This window comes from Motacilla alba, chromosome 3, assembly GCF_015832195.1.
Source record: "Motacilla alba alba isolate MOTALB_02 chromosome 3, Motacilla_alba_V1.0_pri, whole genome shotgun sequence".
Taxonomy (NCBI): Eukaryota; Metazoa; Chordata; class Aves; order Passeriformes; family Motacillidae; genus Motacilla; species Motacilla alba.
In genome coordinates, this window is record NC_052018.1 from 44,468,941 (window position 1) to 44,486,878 (window position 17,938).

The 17,938-nt window shown below is 40.9% G+C and overlaps 1 protein-coding gene across 2 annotated transcripts in view; it reads right to left on the reverse strand.

The window, feature by feature from the left end:
- Positions 1 to 359: 359 nt before the first annotated feature.
- PDSS2 (decaprenyl diphosphate synthase subunit 2) overlaps positions 360 to 17,938 on the reverse strand; it is a 110,281-nt gene continuing 92,702 nt past the window's right edge. Inside the window, exons 5-8 of one of the 2 annotated variants that reach the window (XM_038131518.1) lie at positions 16,657 to 16,830; positions 14,481 to 14,612; positions 10,926 to 10,961; positions 360 to 3,535 (exon numbers count right to left, since the gene is read on the reverse strand). In XM_038131518.1, coding sequence (XP_037987446.1) covers positions 3,377 to 3,535; positions 10,926 to 10,961; positions 14,481 to 14,612; positions 16,657 to 16,830 — 501 coding nt within the window. In that variant the 3' untranslated portion in view covers positions 360 to 3,376. The remainder of the gene's footprint in view (positions 3,536 to 10,925; positions 10,962 to 14,480; positions 14,613 to 16,656; positions 16,831 to 17,938) is intronic. The other variant, XM_038131519.1, reaches the window with a different exon arrangement.

Sequence of the window (17,938 nt, forward strand, 5' to 3'; positions counted from 1 at the left end):
TCATTCAAAGAGTGTTTACAAGCAGGTGAGGAAGATCTGAAGAGTATAAAGGTAGTCTATTAAAAGTGCCTTGTGATTAAAGCCTATTTCCCCTTGGTATTTGCTGGTGCTTCAGCTCAGTGAGCAGAGTGGGGGCAAGGAGACTCTCAGAGAGAGAAAGAGCTTTTTACTGAACTGCTTCTGTTCCTGGAACAATTTGAGGCTACAGTCCTAAAGGTCAAAGATATTGTAGTAAACTGAAATTTACTCCATCATAAAAGACAGATTTTTAATAGATTCTTCTAAAAATCCCTAACCATTAACAGAGAGATTGTCTCCACACTCTACCCCAGAGAAGAACAAGTGAGAAAATTTGTGTGTTGAGTTAAAGACAGTTTAATAGATAAAAGGGAAAAAAACTGAAAAGAAAACAACGAAAAACAAGCAAGAAAAAAGCAATCACTACCAGTTGATTGACAGTCCCCAAGCAACAGACTCCTGGAACATTCCCCCTCCCCATTCCCAGTTTTTATTACTGAGCAGGATCTTGTACAGCACAGACTATCTCTGAGGTCAGCTGCCCCAGCTGTGCCCCTTCCTGCCCCTTGCCCACAACCAGGCCCTCACTGGGTGTCAGAGTGAGGAGCAGAGAAAGCCTCGGTAGTGTGCAAGCACTGCTGAGCACAGCGGGTGAGCAACGCTGTTTTAGTTACACATCCAGAACATGGGACTGCATAGGATACTACCAAGAAAATTAACGCCATCACAAGTGGGATGCAGTAGATCAGGATAACTATTTTCTTTTAAATTGGTTTAAAAAGCAGCTGGGACCTTGTCCTGTATTTTGTGCATCTGTGGAATGGTGCAGCAATTCCATAGTGGTGATAAGTTCAGAGGAGCAGCTACCAGGAATGTCTGGTTGAGTAGCTGGGTGACTGAAGTAAATGGTGTGAATGCCTTCCTCAGACCACAGGCCTCCCTCTCCCTGACCTGCTTTAGAGGTAGGTGGGGACAAGGAACCAAGGAGACAAAAATAAGACCGTGAACAGACCAGAACAGCCCTAAGGGTACACATTGCTGTAAGAAACTGTAAGAGGTGTGAGGAGTACATTAGTACACAGCAATGACTAATTCACCTGGAGTCTGACAGACAGGTACAATACTCTGCTTGTAGTTTACCTGGAGAAAACAAGACAACAAAAACTTCTGAGGAATTACAGGCAAATACCATAAATATAAGATTACTTGATAATATTGATAAGGGACAATTCACATTGTTTGTTTGTTATTTTTTAAAATTATGGTTGAATTATTTAAGAGCAATCAAAACATTCGGGTGATAAAGATACAAAAAAAAAGTAATTAAGTTTTGGTGATTCTCCTTTATTGGTAACAACTACAAATAAAAACTTTTACTTGGGTGAAAAAATAAACGAGGTGTGCATAGTGTTGCGGTATGTTTGGTGTTTCTTTCACACAGCTGAGGTGAAGTGACTCAGAATACCTCCAGCAACCCAAGCTTTTTGCAGCCCTAAATCATTATGAACCAATTAACATAGATGTAAAACAAAGAAAAGATGATGAATGGCTCTTACTTCATGTAATATGTAAAACAAGAGCCAAAGCAAGCTGAAATGTGTCTCTGGTTGAACTTAGGTGGTTCTTTCAAGCACGTTTTTTATTAGAACTTCAGGGAACTTAATGGATAGTGCCTGGAATAAACCATGTTTCTCAGTGCTTCTCTTCTGTCTTCAGCCCTCCTGCTGCAGTAACAACAGTAACTCGTGGAGAAGTTCCAGAGTCTTGGGAAGAGAGAAAATGCCAGGGCATGAAAGAAAGTGCAAGAAGGGGTCTAGTGTTGAAGCCATTCTCCAGAACTAAGTGAGTCCTGAGTTCTGGAGGCTGCTCCTGAACAAAGATTGGGACTCAAGGTTGCTTATTATAAATAAAATATCATGGCATAATGTGGGCAGAATGTACACAGAATATTATGTACATTATACAGGATGTATTTTCAGTGTATTTTTAGAGGATGGAGTTTTTATTTATATTTTGCATTTGGTGGAATGCAACACTCTGATCTATGACAAACAAGCTGTGCGACGGGGAGGGAGCGCAGGGGGAAAAGGAGGGAGGAGAGAATTTAACAGAAATAACTCCACTTAGTGTTTGAGTGAGGGATGTAATGAAATCTGTTTGCTGTGCTAGCTGTCTCCAGATTGGGCTGTAATTACACCACAGAAGGAAGAAAGGTAGCTGAGTCTCAATCTAGATCATTTATGTAAACTCAGCCCTCTTGTCAACGGCATTCTCAGATTGCACGAGTGCAAACCACAAAAATCATCTCCTATGAACAAAACAGAGACGGTCTCAAATTGCAGGCTTCTGATACACCTTATAAGCCGTCTGTAATTGGACTTGAAAATCCAACATACTGAGGTTCAAAACTTCTCCAGTATTTTCTGCATTTTATTCAGTGCAGTGACTACTCACAGAGGAGCATTCCTGCTTCCTTTTTGCCAAAGGCTGATGTCTAGCCTTACAAATTAACATTTATTTGGCTTAAATTAACACAAGTGTCACAAACATAGGAAATTCTTTTGTGTAAGACTCTGTTGAAACAAAGTGCTGGATGCGAGGGAGGGATATTCCCTCCCCCACAAGAGTTGGAAAAACCTCATTCTTTGACCCAGAGCAACATTTTACATAGGCACAGTATAAACTCCAGGCACTCAGTTCCCTTAACAGAGCCAAATTAATATTTGATTAAATATTTTAAAGCTCCTACTTACCATGCTTGACACATTTTCTCAGCAAGTTTCTCAAATACAGAACTCATTAGGCACAGGGTAATTTTACATTTGAATACATAAAAAGAGTGTGAGGAGACATAACTGCGTGCAGACAGAGAGGGATTTCCCCCCATTAATCCCCCAAACTGCCCTTCCCCTAGCATAAGGGTATGTTAATTCCCGCCTTCGGCAGCTCACTCTCTCTGGGCAGGTTTCTCATGACACCTGGATCTTCACACCCTTCCATCCCTCCCTCCCTCCATCCCTCCCTCTGGCAGGAAAACCACCGGCCTCCGCCCTGGCGCCGTCCCCGCTGGTGCCCAATCAATACCGCCTTATTTCCTGTCCATTTGCTGAGGTCACGGAAACGGGACTCATTAATTATTTCTACCGGTGCAGCCTCAAGTGCGCTTCTGGCACGACAAGCGAAAACCGTCTGTGACCTTTTTTCTTTCCTCTCCCGAATTTTGCTGGTGGCGGCGGCGGCGAGCGCGCGTTCCTCGGCCGGGATGGGATGAGGCGATCGGAGGTGTGAGGCGGCATCGGGGTCCCCGCAGGGTCGCTTCCACCTGCGGAGGGAGAGATGCTCCTCCCGGAGCAGCAGGTCAGGGAAACTTGGTCACGGCGTAGACGATGTTGGCCAAGGCGTCTCTGGCCTCCGAGGGAGGGAATCGCTCCAGGGCTGCCAGCGCTCTGTTTCCGTGGCAGCGGCAGAGGTCGATGGCAGAAGTCACACCTTTGCCAGCCTTGATCGCTTCCCGCAGCTGTTGGGAAACACAGGCACATCGGTGTGGGGGGAGTTTCGGCCGTGCACAATTATCTCTGGGAGCACAGGGCTTCTACCGCCTCTTCCCGAGGTAAAGGCAAAGCCAAAGCCAGCAGACAAAGCCCTTAAATCCTCTCGGCTGCTCTGTTCAGCTCCCCACTGCAGCGAAACCGCGTGTAATGTAAACTACACCACCCGTTACTGCATCACCTGAAAGATGCTGGCTCTCCAAAGGGCACACTTCAACTAAAAAAATGAAATTAAATTTTAAAATATCTGAACATTTCAGACGTCAGCCACTGCCTGAGAGCTTTTGTTCAGAACTGGCAAACCGGCCATTTGCTCACACTCCTGTTTTCTGCAGTGAAAAGCTGCATTTTGTGAACAGCCATTCCATCCCCTGCTTTCAGAAACCAGCATAGGATGACACAGGTGGAACGGCTGCATTTTGTAATAGGGGTTTCTATTTATAGACCATGTGATTACATCGGTCATAGCGGACAAAAGCAAATTTTGTCAGTAAAATGTGGTAAACTATCGTACTGAACTCATGCAATCTCCATCTTATCAATAAGGCTAGGGAATTTGACAAAGGCTTGGTGATACACCATTTGAGAAAGGAAATACTTTCATGGAATAACTGACATTTCATAGCAAGTTGCTGGAAAGATTTGGCACTTAAAAAACTTGGGTAAATGATGGGTTAAATTTCCTATAAAATAATACAGACAAAATAAAGCATGTTCTTTTACCCATACCCGAACTTAGCAGAACTCTAAACAGCTTTTATTAAGGGCTTTTTTATTTTTAATTAGTATTTTCTTTTTGAACAGCATCATGAGACTGCCATGAAACACTGTTACATTTTCTACTCTAAAATGCAGGTGTGTTCCCAGACCAACTCCAGCCTGATGCCTCATCCAAGAGCCTGGGAACAAAGGCCAGGTGGATCTTTGGGATTTGATTTTTCCAAAAGCATTACAGCATTTCATTATCTTAAACATGCCCTACACGGCTTTCACAACTGTCTTACATCACTGCTTTTTTAAAAAAAGGCTTTTCTTGGATACAGGTACCTACAGTAACAAACTATACAGAGTTTCCTAAGTAATGTTTTTATCAATGTTTTCACAGCTCAGTGCCCAAATTATTAAAAAAATACATCACTATGACCTTACCTATCCAGTTTAAGTCATATATATGGATATAAATATATACACATATCTTAAAAAAATCCTAGATATGACCAAATTGTAAGTCATCCCCTTTCTATACATACTTGCATTCATACAGAATGAATGATGCCTCTTATCTGAAAATGGATTCATTATCTGTATTTAAAGATGAAATTAGCTGAAAGCATATTACAGCACTTGAGTGTTCAAGTCCCAGTTCATAAAAATTTTATTCTCCTCTTCAGTTGGAATCTTCCTGCACTGTGTGCTGGAAAGGAACTTGCCCTGAGGCATAAATGCATCACATAGCTAATTCAACATGTCTTCTAATGAGTGGCAATCAGCCATATTTCCAGGGCTCTGCAGCAAAGGTGAGGATAGGTGAGATGAGGTGCTCTAGCAGCGTGCAAAGGTGTCCCTTCCTCTTCTTTGAGGCACAACCTTGTGGGACAGTAGAACCCCTCACATCTTGAAGCAAACTCTGCTGATTTGCTAAAGCTTATTACAAAGGATTAGCAGAACTTCTAATACTCATGGAAGTGTATACTGGGATGTGAACAGGAAAGAAAATAGCTCCTAGAAAGTCTTCAAATTGGTGAAAAGCCAGAGAAGCTTAGCTTAGGCATGTATACGTTCACATATATGTACTATGACTTAGTTGAAAGAGCAGAGTCTGGAAAGGAGGAGAATCCTAACACAAGGACACAATCCCTTTACACGCCTGTCGTGTGTAAGCCCTCAGACACACGCACTGCTTTGAAGCCAATACAATCGCAAAGCTCGTGTCAAACTATAGGCAGAGGAATCACTACACAAAAATCAGACTAATCCGCTGCTGAATGTTTCCCAGCAAAGTTCAAGGAACCTCAAAATGGAAAATACCTGCTTACATGAAGAGCTTTCAGTTAGAGATCATCCTACATAACAAACAATTTATAGCTCTCAAAACTTACCTGGTTTGTATTCCATTTGCAGAAGCAGCTGGTCAGCTCAAATAAGCACACAAAGAGGCAAAGCAGTCTGAACTAACCAGACTACATACCAGCTCTACCTCAGCAGGGGTTGTAAAAGGGAAAAAAGAAGTACAAATTTGGCTTTTTGTAGTGGGAAAGTTCTTAAAGAAACACAGGAACTAACTCTGTAACAAACCAGGCTTCAGCAGCCCTGCTGTATGCAAAAGCCCCCTAAATTAAGACTTTAGTTGTACTCTTGGTTATATTACAGTTACATTTTCAGACTCTCTCAGATTTTGCGCTTCAATAATTTTATGTAATGAACTTCACAAACTAAGGACACAGAAGAAAAAAAAATCAATGTATCCAGTACAGATGCATTATTTTTAAATTTGGATAGGAGTAGCTGATTTTTACAGCAAATGAACAGAAAAGCAGAATTTACTGCTTTGATTTTTTACTTTATAAACCTTATTTAAGCTGCCTCATTGATTTTTTTCTAAATATAAGAATCTGCTCTTTTAGTCTCTACTTATATGGCATATTTAATTTTGTGCCTATTTCCACTTGTAGGAACAATTCAATCCACACAACCTTCTTCAGAATGATATTCAGTAATTAAAACTGAATACAAGTCAAAACACAGATTGCTTAGCTACACTTTTCTCCAGTTGAACTGCTAGATATGCTGGAATACTGCATTTTTGCTTTTAAGCTTTTGTTCAGACCACTGACATTAAAGCCTTACTTCATTCTAGAAGTGCCAAGACTCTGAAAAAATCACCAACTGGGTGTTGGTTATTTAAATTCAGCTTAAAGAATAGTCTTGCAATAGCACAGCCAAGCTGAGGCTCAGATGAGACGTGATCTCCTCCATAACGTGTCTGCACTGTTTTGCAATCTGTGGCCTTGCAGATACTCAGAACTTAACTGAGCAAACCCACACTGGCTCTGCTTTGAGCGAGAGGCTGGACCAGACATCCCCCAGAGGTCCCTTCCAGCTTCCATTACCGTATGATTCTGTGAAGAGAGTTCAAAGTACCATGTTTCTCAGACTGTTTGTTTTAAAAAGGCAAAGAGAGGGCTTCTCATCTATACCACAGAAGTGAAGAATTTGCCTTTCAGACCAACTGCTTTGGATTGCTGTTGGACAGAACAGCTGGTCTGAGGGAAAAAAGAGGTCAGAGAGGAAAGCTAGGAACTGCTGGATTTTGGAGACTGAAGAATTAAAGGAGTCAAAAACTAAGCAGGTGTTCAAGTACAAAGTCAACTAATTTCAAATCTTCTCTGCTGAGACATTTCTGCTTCATGAGCCAAAGGAAAGAAGATTCCTTTCACACAATGCTACCTGTAGGGAGCAACAAATCAAGGGTAGGGTGGGGCGGGGTGGGAAGACTTACTGAGTATGTGGTGAATATTTTGGCTGTAGTACACTTAAAATGCAATGGGAGAAAGAGAGCACTGAAATTCCCGATTTTTTTCCTTACTCCAACCTAGAATTAATTATTTCAGTGGTAAAATGTCAAAAGTAACTTCAGATTTTTTTTGACGTTGCTTTAAAAGGATGATCCTAAAACAGATCATTTGTTATCTACTGAAATCTTTGAATATCACACATTCTCTCTGATCCTGAAGTGAGCTAAAACATTCTACATTTCTGAAGTGCACAGTACTTGCTGAAACAAAAGAAACCCCAAACTCCAAAATCTAAATTGATCTGTGGCGGAGTGATGGAACAATGCTCAAAATGTCTGCAGTGTTCTGCACTGGCTTTCCTAAATTTGTTACCCTTTTGTGGGAACAGCATGCTTAATAAGCACTGGTGTTTTAGACTGCTGAAATGTTAACCTTAAAAAAGTATCAACATATTTCATAGGAAGTAGATCAATTTTGTCAAACTTTTTCTTTGCTTTTTAAAGAAGTATTTTGGAATGTTTCAGCATCCATTCTTGTGGCTGGACATAGGGTTGAGCTCTTCCTTCTCAAAAAAGCCCTGCACAATCATTTATTTGCATCACTTCATAATATCATAAGATATAAATTTATTTTTTTAAAAATCTTTTGTTTGCTATATGCAGCATGATACACCATGAAACTGGGGCAGTATTTATCAAATATTTTCTGAGAGCCTTTTTCTGTACAAAAGGCAAAGAAATGCATCTTCAAAGGGCTCAAATGCCCCTCCATTTTCTTTATTCATCTGACAAAACAGAAAAAAATTTCTTTTTACTTCAAATCGAAACCCACACTATATATAGGATGAGACCAAATGTGGGGAGGGTCATCCCCAAGAGGAGAGGAAAGATGGCCTCCTTACAGGGAACATTGCTGTTACACAACTCTTATAATACTCTGCCAAAAAATTACAAGCCATCCCAAGACACTGATTGATTGTACAGATTCTTTATTATTCTGGAAGGGACACCAAAGCCTTTCTATGTCTTTCACAATGAACTTAACAAGACCTACTAGTTTTCAAATCTAAACAACGGCAGTTGTGAAGACTCTTTACCCAAAGGCATAATTTTCTTAAATTCCCCTAATACAAACAGTGTTTGTTAATTGTCATCTTAGCACACACAAGCAATCAACTTCATATTTATGTTAAAACATATTATTTGCTTTAATGAAACAGAAGTTATGCTGGATTGTCACACCAAAGAAGCAGGAAAATACCCACTGATTACAAACAAAGATGCAACAGATTGTTGGTACTGGATGTGCACCTTGATAATTCAGATATTAATTCCAAAAAATAAGAAAATTGCTTCCTCTGAATGGTTTTGGATGCTTTTGTAATACTGCTAACACATTTTAAAAGCCCCATTGACTAACTATGCTGTGTTTTTTATTATACGTAACAAAAGGAGCTAATGGCAGTGGTTGCTCCAAAACAAACAAATCTTCATGCAAAACCAACAGAGTCATAAGCATCTACAAAAAAAACCCCTCTGTTTTTAACTCTTTGCTGCATTTCAGGAGCAAGAGGGTGAGCAGCCTGTGGCCTACAGTCCCATGGTGACTGCCTGGCATGTTAACAAAGCCGTGGGATGACTGTCCCTTACCCCGCGGGGCTGCAGATCCGCAGCCAGACTGCACGGGATGGCTGCACTCGGCGTGGCAGTCGGCAGCGGGGTGGGCAAGGGCAGCCCACACCTGGCTGGCACCGTGCTATTGTTATTTATTAGCAGCACGGCAATAGGCTACCACTGAGAAACCTCCTTGTAACTAAATGTGACCTTTCCCATTTTTCTTCTCTCTTTCCTACCATCTGGGAAGTCAAGACTTTAGTGACATGCAGGGTATGAACAGCTAGATCTACCCCATCCTGACTCATGCCTTCCAGCACTGTACAAACTCAGCTCCTGGTGTTAATGTAGTGCACGATATTTCATATACAAACCAAGAAAGTATGTCATAGCATGCCATGCCAGACTACGCCATACTTTCCATGCCAGTTTGGATGAAAGGTCTCTATAACAGACAGCAGAACAAATGGACAGGACTACAGTAAAAAAATCAATAAAGTCTTGCTATGTCCTCTCTCACTTGATTTTATTTATCTTTTCTGGGTATTGCATTTAGAAAAGTAACAAATCGTTGCATAGCACAGTTATCAGCTGCAAAATACATGACTTATTTCTTTATTTAGTATTATATTATAATTTTTCTAGAGCCTTGGCCAGAAAACAAGAATTACTCCTAGCTTACTCATTTCTGCTACTAGCTGGGCCTTTATTACACTCCTTTAACAAGCCTGCATAATGCCAAGCCCCATTAAGGCCTCAGCTTTAGCAGAGAGTTTTTAATCATTATTATCAAGCGGTAACAATTACATTGAGAATCTCAATTGGTTGTGTCCAAGTTGCCTAAGCATAACGTAAGTTTTTAAATTTCATGTGAAGGATCCAAGATCTGAAACAATTTCAGTCAAAATACAGAACAGTCTGACAAATGTTTGATTTAGTAAAGCAAATTTAGATGTTTTTCTTTCCCCTTTGCCTTTTTTTTTTTTTCAAAGTATGGAAATTACACTGTGTGAATTTGTGGAAATGAAAATTGTGGATCACAATTAAAAGGAGAAAACTTATTCTGAACTTGCGAAAGTAACCTAGCTTAAACATTCACAGGAATGTCCCCGAGACACATCTGAAGAATAAATTTGGTGCTCTCAGTGGTGATTTAGAAGAAATAAAACTGATACAACTGTGACTGGTGTAGAAAACAACCTAAAAGCGCAATTTTAAATGGCAAAGTAAGTTGAGATCCCTCTGCCATTCTAAGAGGAAGAAAGGGCAGAGAGGCTTTTAAATAATCCAAGTAGCAATTTTCCTAATACAGAATAATTACCATAATCTGACCGGTACTTGTGTGTTAGCCTTCCATATGAGCAGCAATCAGTCAGAGCTGTAACACTCTTCAGGTCCTACTTCAAGAAGCAATTCTCAATCATGCATGTGGCTCAGTAGTTTATATCTTATTTCCCACTGATGCTGGAGATAACTGACTGGACTTCATGATCTGCTTAAGACTCAGAATCAGTCAGGCTCATGCTCAGTGAGCTGGGGACACAGTGTCACCTCTGTCCACCACAAGTGTGCTGGGCTCCAATATTTAACCAGGGGAACTTTGTCAGCCATCTCCTGCAGCCCTTTAAGAGTTTCAAGGTGTCCCAGCTACTTTCAGTAAAGCTACTTAGTTCAGGTCTGACTTTATTATAGAGAAGTAGCAAATACAGTGCTGTAAAGCTAGAAGTTGTAACTGGGACTGGAAAAAACCAAATTATTGTATATTTTTTAATAGATGGCATGGAACTAAGGAGAGATTAAAAAAAAAAAAAATTAGCAGTGTACTCTACCAAAAGAGAGAGACCACTGATAGGATCTAACCTGCAAATGACTCCAGGAAAAAAAAGACAGCAAAAGCCATCAGAACTCTGGTTTGAAATTTGAGTTTGGGGAAGTAAATGGGAGAAATGACAGTAAAAAAAATTATTCAATAACTACATTATTAAATTACTATTATTAGATACATTATTAAATTACTATTATTAAATAGCTACATTGTATAGCTACAGTACAGCTGTCTATTAATGGCTTTTTAAAATCAAGAAATTGCAGGAGCCATTCTCCCTCCCTTCATATACACACATATAACTTACAACCTAGCTTTAATAAGGAAGTTTCTCTCAGCTGTCAAGAATATTCTTGAAAATATTTTAAAAAATATTAAAAACGAGATATAAATGTAATTTACCAACCTTCTTATAGTCCACAATGTTTCCTTTTCCTTGTGCCTTAAAAAGAGAAAGATTTTTTATCAGACACTACATACGACAAACCAGAGTCGCAAGAATAAAGAATGCAATTAAATGAGCTACTACTTTGAACATTACTTACTTTCTTTAGGAATCTGATACAGACAACCCTAAAATACAACCAAATGTGTTACCAGCTTACACAACATGCTTGTGTTTCAGATGAGAGCTGCAGATACTCAGTGTAATTTTTAGGTTTTTTTATTATGACTTGTAGTTTAAACATTTGGTGAATCCAAAATGTTTTGGTTTTAAGAAATCTTGCTGTTTGCATTAATTATTTTATCCCATGAGATTCTGTAATAAACTACTTCCTATCAGCAATAACAGGATTTACTTTCTTTAAAGAGAACTCTCTGCACACCTACACTGTCTTGCATGAGGCAATAGTCAAGAGCTCCCAAAAAGGGTTCTTGGACCCCGTCAGAGCTGTTACCAGGTTAGAGGTGCTTTTGATTTAAGTATCAGCATCACCTTTTGAGTAAGTGACAGATAAATACAACCTGTAACTCCTAATACATTCAGAAAGAAATACAAATAAATTTTAAATTTCTTGCCCAGATGCAGGCAAATATGCTGTCCAACTTTCTGAATTTTGTCACAAAATTATGTAGAAGATGTTCTTTCTCACTTGTGCTCTGACAGAACCAGAGCAACAGCACTTAACCAACCTGAAAACCCTTCCCTAAGATCTGATCTGGATCTGCCATTATCACTTCATCCAACCCCAGCTCTTTTCCAGATTCACCGAGGAAAAAAAAATTAACTTATTTCTTTCTTTGTAGCTTCCTCAAGAGAAGACCCCAAACTTCAGTTCTTCTGCAGTGTGTCTCCTGAAAAGATGTAGATTAGGACCACTACCTCTCCATGTCCTCTGTGGGGACTTCAGAGATCAGCCCAAAGGAGCAGACCAACTGGGATAATGAGAAGAGCTGAGACCTGCACTGAAGAGGAACACTATGTGGCAAACACAGCTTCCAAGAGATGCTGCCCAAGCTGGCCCAGAATTGAAAAGGAGGAAAAATAGAGAAAGTAACTGATGAGAGACTAAACAAACTGAACATGAAGGACAACAGTAGATAACAGAACTGATTCCTGTGAAGGATAAAGAAGATTGATCCACAAAACCCCTTTGCTTCTCTCTTTAGTCTTCTCAGGAGCCAGCTTTTCTGGAATGCATGTTAAGAAGACAGCCTGATAGCATTTGGGAGTAGCAAAACCACTGCCAATTACTGGTTCCTTATTTGTATATTCCCATCTTCTTTGATTTGTCAATTTTATTCACCTGATTGGATCTTACAGCTTCTTCAAAATATATCTAGTAGTTATATTGTATATTAGAACACCAGAAACATGTTCCTTAACAAGTGATTGCCTACATGCAGATTCACACTGCAGCAGAGAATCTGACAACATGTTTGAGGAAGATGCTTTTCAGCTGCAGCAGGAGCAGGAAAGGTGTGCTCAGTGTGCCTCCTCCTGTACTTATTCTCATTACCAACGGCAAGAATATTTTCTCACTATCTGCTCCTGTCAAGCATTCAAGTCAATGGCTGTTGTGCTCCTCCAGGCAGCAACCTCACACAATCTGTCTCCTAAGCCTTCTTTACTACAACTGCACCATTTCTTTTTTCCTTTTTTTTATCCTCACAGTAGTACTTTGGCTCTCTAACTTTTTCTGACCCTCATCTCAGACACACAGATGGTTTTTTAACCTTTTACATCAGACGTGCTCAACTGGTTATGCTTCTGGCAGGACCTGAGTGCCCTGCATGTGCTTTACCTATTAAAACCACACAAATGACATTGCATGAGAGGGTGCTTATGAATGCACCCTTACGAGCACTGCCAACATGAGGAAGTCTCTGGTTTGAGTGCTTGGCCTACACTGAATGTCACATGGTGAACGTGACTGTGGGTGATATCTCAAAGAGCATGAAGTTAATCAAAGATAACTTTCCTCTCTAAACCAGCACAAGTCAAGAAAGGCTCCTGGACTAGGTGTTCCATATTGCAGTTGGTAGCAGTGGTGGCATAGTAAATACCATGCATAAAGTATGTGTATAATAAATAAATGTATGAAGTGCAATAGTACTAGTAGATAGCAAATACTTTTGCATGGTGCATGTCACTTGGCACCCCCACCCTTTTCACACAGAACTGCTTCATTGTTTCCATAATGCCCATTTTTGGTATGAAAATTTAGTAAGCAGACAGACGGCACTCCTGGAGTCCTGCAACCTCCTCTAGATTCTGCAGATGGGAAATTGTTTCAAAGCTTTTATACACTGTGCTGTGGAAATGCCACTATTCTCCAACTGCAACAATCCAAATCCATTTACATTCAACTCGCATATGAGCCTTGTGTTGAGACTGTTGAGTTCCAAAAATCCTCATCATGCTTTATAAACTACTCGTCCCTAATTTCAAAGTGACAATAGGATTGCTGCATTTTAAGATCCCCCCACTCTACATCACTGTAGGACTGTAGATTCTGCAAACAACTCCCAAAATTTCATGGCTGAAGAGACCATGCCTCTTGCTTGCAGTACAAAGGCAGGTCAGAACGCAGAACTAGGCAGAGGTTTATATTCCACATCCTGCACCTGATTCCTGCTTTCAAACCAGCAGAGAAAGGAGCCATCAGCGAGCAAATCTTGAATGAATTTGCTTGCTTAGAGCGAGCTTCTTATTGAAGGCAGCAGCCTTTCTAACAAACTGTACAACAACAAGCATGAATTTCCAAATGGCAGTCATCACTGTTGTTTAGACAGACAAAACACGTCCAACTGATGCGGGAACTCAACAGAATGCTTAATTGTGGCCATTTTGGTGCTTCCCCATGCGCCCCCCCCCCCCTTTCCCTTCTTGATGTCTTCTGCAGTTATCTATTTGTGCTTCAGCAACATCCAGGGAGCTATTCATGGACTCGAATCCTGCTGCGGTACATGACAGTTACCATGTAGTTATTTTATTCTTATTGCCGTCCTCATGTAAAAATTAGAGGAAAAAGTAGGTAAGTAAGAGAATTAAGAACAAGGATATCAGACAGTTTGATCTCAAAACTATTTTGTGGTGGTCAGAAAGCCAAGCCCCACAGATCTTTCATTGAAAATTACTACTCCCAGCATTATTTTGGCAGAAGGAAATGTGTGCCTACCTTTCAACCACAGTGATGGTTGAAGTTCTCTGCTTTAAGCTGCCAGTGAAAGTAGCTTTACTAGGAGGTGGGACTGCACAAGCAGTGCAGAGGAACACACATATGCTCCACGCAAATGAATCTGCCTGTTACACTGATACACAAAAGTCTGACAGAGCATGACTGTCAGATCCCTACATTTCCCCTCATTTAAAATGTAGATGAGAGAGGTATTAAGCACTGCAGAGCATAGGGAAACCTTTTGTTAATTTCTAAGTTCCTGTGCAGATTGAAAGTATAGATAGGAAGAAATAAACAAAAGGCAAAACCAGGAAATTCTAAACAGTGCTTTATTTTACCTCTCTAATCTGTTTAAGCCATGCCTCCCTTCCACGGAATTCCTGATGAAGGATTGCAGGAGCAGAATTCAAACTGAAGGCCATGGTGTCACTAGAAGTTTCTTTAACAAATGGCTGCAGGTCCGAATGTAGCTGGAAAAGAAGAACACGCACACAGTCAGTTCCCAGAAACAGACTATACCTATCCACCCACTCCTCAAACTGAGGTCCACATCCTGGTTCTACACCTACTCACCACTTCCTACTTTGAAACTTGTACTCTGGTTGCACTTTTTCAGTTTGGGGGAGGGATAGAAAGATGTTGAAACCCTTGCAATGGTGGAAAGATGTGGTAAAGAGAAGCAAGAGAGTCTGCAAAGACACAGATAAAGGACAGCTAGCCAGGTAGGAGACTGGAGTGGCACGAAACAGAAAAAATATAAAGGAGAGAATGATCCAGTCTTTGGTGGGAAGAAGATCAGGTTTTAATCTGTGCAGAGTACTACTTTCTACTTTTGAGTACCTGAGGAAGCAGATACAGTATGACCTTCCTTCTGACAAAGCACACGCTGCATAGCTAGGAGCTTCCTATGAAAATTATGCAATCCTTAATACACAACTGTGTATCAATGGTGAATATATTAATATTAAAGCATATACAAAATATTAAGGATATAACTGCACTTGAAGTAATTTACTGGTAGAATTGTACCTAGTAATAGCATATAGTGGCATTCCTGTGGCAGTAAAATTGTGCTTTATAAAACCACTTCCTTCTCCTGTAGGAACTAGAAACTGCATAAATCAACTCAGTTGAAGCAGATGGGAGGTCTGTCTGCCTGTCTCAAGCTACATCTAACCTCACAAGTGATGCAATACAGCAGAAGCAGATCTGTGTTTTCCTCTGGAATAACTCTAGCTACAGACTCAATGTCTTATAGTGGAGGTCAGAGACCTTGTCCAGAAGTCCTGCTCCTGTAGAGGTGTAGGATGGTCCTGTCCAGATATGGTGACCTCTCTCCTTATCTTCTAGCTCCACAGCAGGTTATTTGGAAGGGATATGGCTCAGTCCATGCTGCTGCAGACAATTGAGCCTCACAGCACAAATTTCTGCATGGCGGCAGCCAAGACCGCACACATTACGTACAGACTGGGCAATGAGAGGCTGGAAAGCAGTGCTGCAGAAAGGATCCTGGAAATCCTGGCTGATGACAAGTTGAGCACAAGTCAGCAGTGCCCTGGCAGCCAGGAGGGCCAGTGGTGTCCTGGGGGCATCAGGCTCAGCATCGCCAGCCAAGCAAGGGAGGGGATTGTCCCGCTCTGCTCTGCACTGGGGCGGCCTCACCTCGTGTCCTGTGCGCAGTTTTGGGCACCACAATATAAGAAAGGCATTAAAATATTAGAGAGTGTCCAAAGGAGGCAACAGAGATGATGAAAGGTCTTTAGGGGAAGCCATATGGGGAGTGGCTGAGGTTACGTGGTCTGCTCAGCCTGGAGGAGACTGAGGGGAGACCTCATTGCAGTTGTCAACATCCTCATGAGGGGAAGAGGAGCAGCAGGCACTGGTCTCTTCTCTGTGGTGACCACTGACAGGACTCGCCTGAAGTTGTGTCAGGGGAGGGTTAGGTTGGATATTAGAAAAGGTTTTCAATCCAAGGAGTGGTTGGGCACTGGAACAGGCTCCCCAGGGAAGTGGTCACAGCACCAAGCCTGAGAGAATTCAGAAGTGTTTGGACAATGCTCTCAGGCACAGGGTGTGACTGTTGGGGATGGTCCTGTGCAGGGCTGGGAGTTGGACTTGATGATCCTTGTGGATTCCTTCCAATTCAACATATTCTATGACATGTTTCCTCCTGCAATGCCTGTTAATGGGACAGTGGGTTTAGGAATAATGAAAGAGCAGGGAACGTAAAGTTTTAAGCTGCTGCTTAAGAAAGATGTGCTAGAAGGAAGTTAACAGAGACTTCAATGTAATGAGCTCCATTGCCAGGAGTGTGATTTTGGTAGTTCACAAGCTCTGTTCATACCAACAGTTTCTGCAAACATCTTGCTCCATACAGCAGTCAAATTTCTCAACACTCACCCTCTGGGTAAAGTCTACAACGTAAGTCATGCAGTATACAACAGAGCTCATGAGCAACACCTCTTACAAGCCTTACCTTCTATATTTAAGCTCCCAGAACAAAAGGAGGTGTACCTTATGACTCATAGACATATGCTTCCCATACTGGAATGCCATGTCCTGGATCTCAGCACTGTGCTTTGCTAGCTCCATTGCAGCCTGGCAGCTCTTGGCCAGCAAGGCACTGTGCGACAGGAAAACCTGCTCCTTCCACCTAGATATGCCAATGTCATCTGTGAGGCAGTTCTCCTGAAAAAGAAACAAAGGCTAACATGAAAACACCAAAACTGCACGTGTCAGCTCACAGAAGCTAATAGTGTGGCATGGGTGAGTAACGTGTGGTATGTAACAAACCAAACAAAACTCTGGGTGCCATGGTGCCAAATAAATTCTTTAAGGGATGAACAGAGAAAAGTACCAGAATAAAGACACTGGCAGTTTCAAACAAAAATCTTTTCAACTTCTTCTCAAAAAATTACAATGGAAAATATGTGGAGCTGTCAACAGATTCAACATAAATATTTTTTTAATTACTGTCTCATCACACTGAACATCAACAGCCAACTATAGCCCTCATGAGGGACTGGGAAGAAAAAAAAACCCACAACCAAAACTCCTAAACAAACCCAAAAAGCAGCCCCTCCTCAGAGTACACCTGCACTTCAGCCCCTTCCCAGTTACCAAGAACCAACAATCTCAAACAAACTTGAGAAGCCCCTACAATTTCTCCTTTGCAGTCAAGCAAAAAACTAATTATAATGGGTGTTGAAAATTCTTATAGACTGCACTGAAAAAATGAAGGGCTGTGAGAGAGGACTTGTACCTCTTCTGCTTCCACATTAAGGGTGAGGAGTGAGTGAAAGTATTAAAAAATAAATAAAGTTGCAATTCAGAAGTGTCAGGGATTAATTAACTTTCTCAGGCGCTGATAGAGGCAGTTATGCCTCTACTGAACTTTACCACCTTGACTGTAAGGTCAGACATGCTCAACCTGTCTCAAAATCTTTTGTATCCAACGTATTTATTTGGATAGCTTTCCACAGTGTTTTAATTAACACAAATCAAATACTTTCTCCCAAAATCCTAATTCAGCTGCCATTCCTTTGACTCATAAGGTGTTAATATGCTACTAATTCACTCATGTCTTCAAAGCTAGACATTACTTTAATCTGTCTCACATACTGTCATGCCTTTAGGTACTCTCTAAGGGGGAGGGGGTAACCCCAAAACCAGAAAAGATCACAGCTGTTTTGCTTAGAAAAAATAAAATCAGTAATGAAAAGCTACAGAAAAAAAAGCTGTAAATGTTTGTTAAGCTGTAATGCTTTGTAAAGCACAAAAATGTTTAAAATTTTGT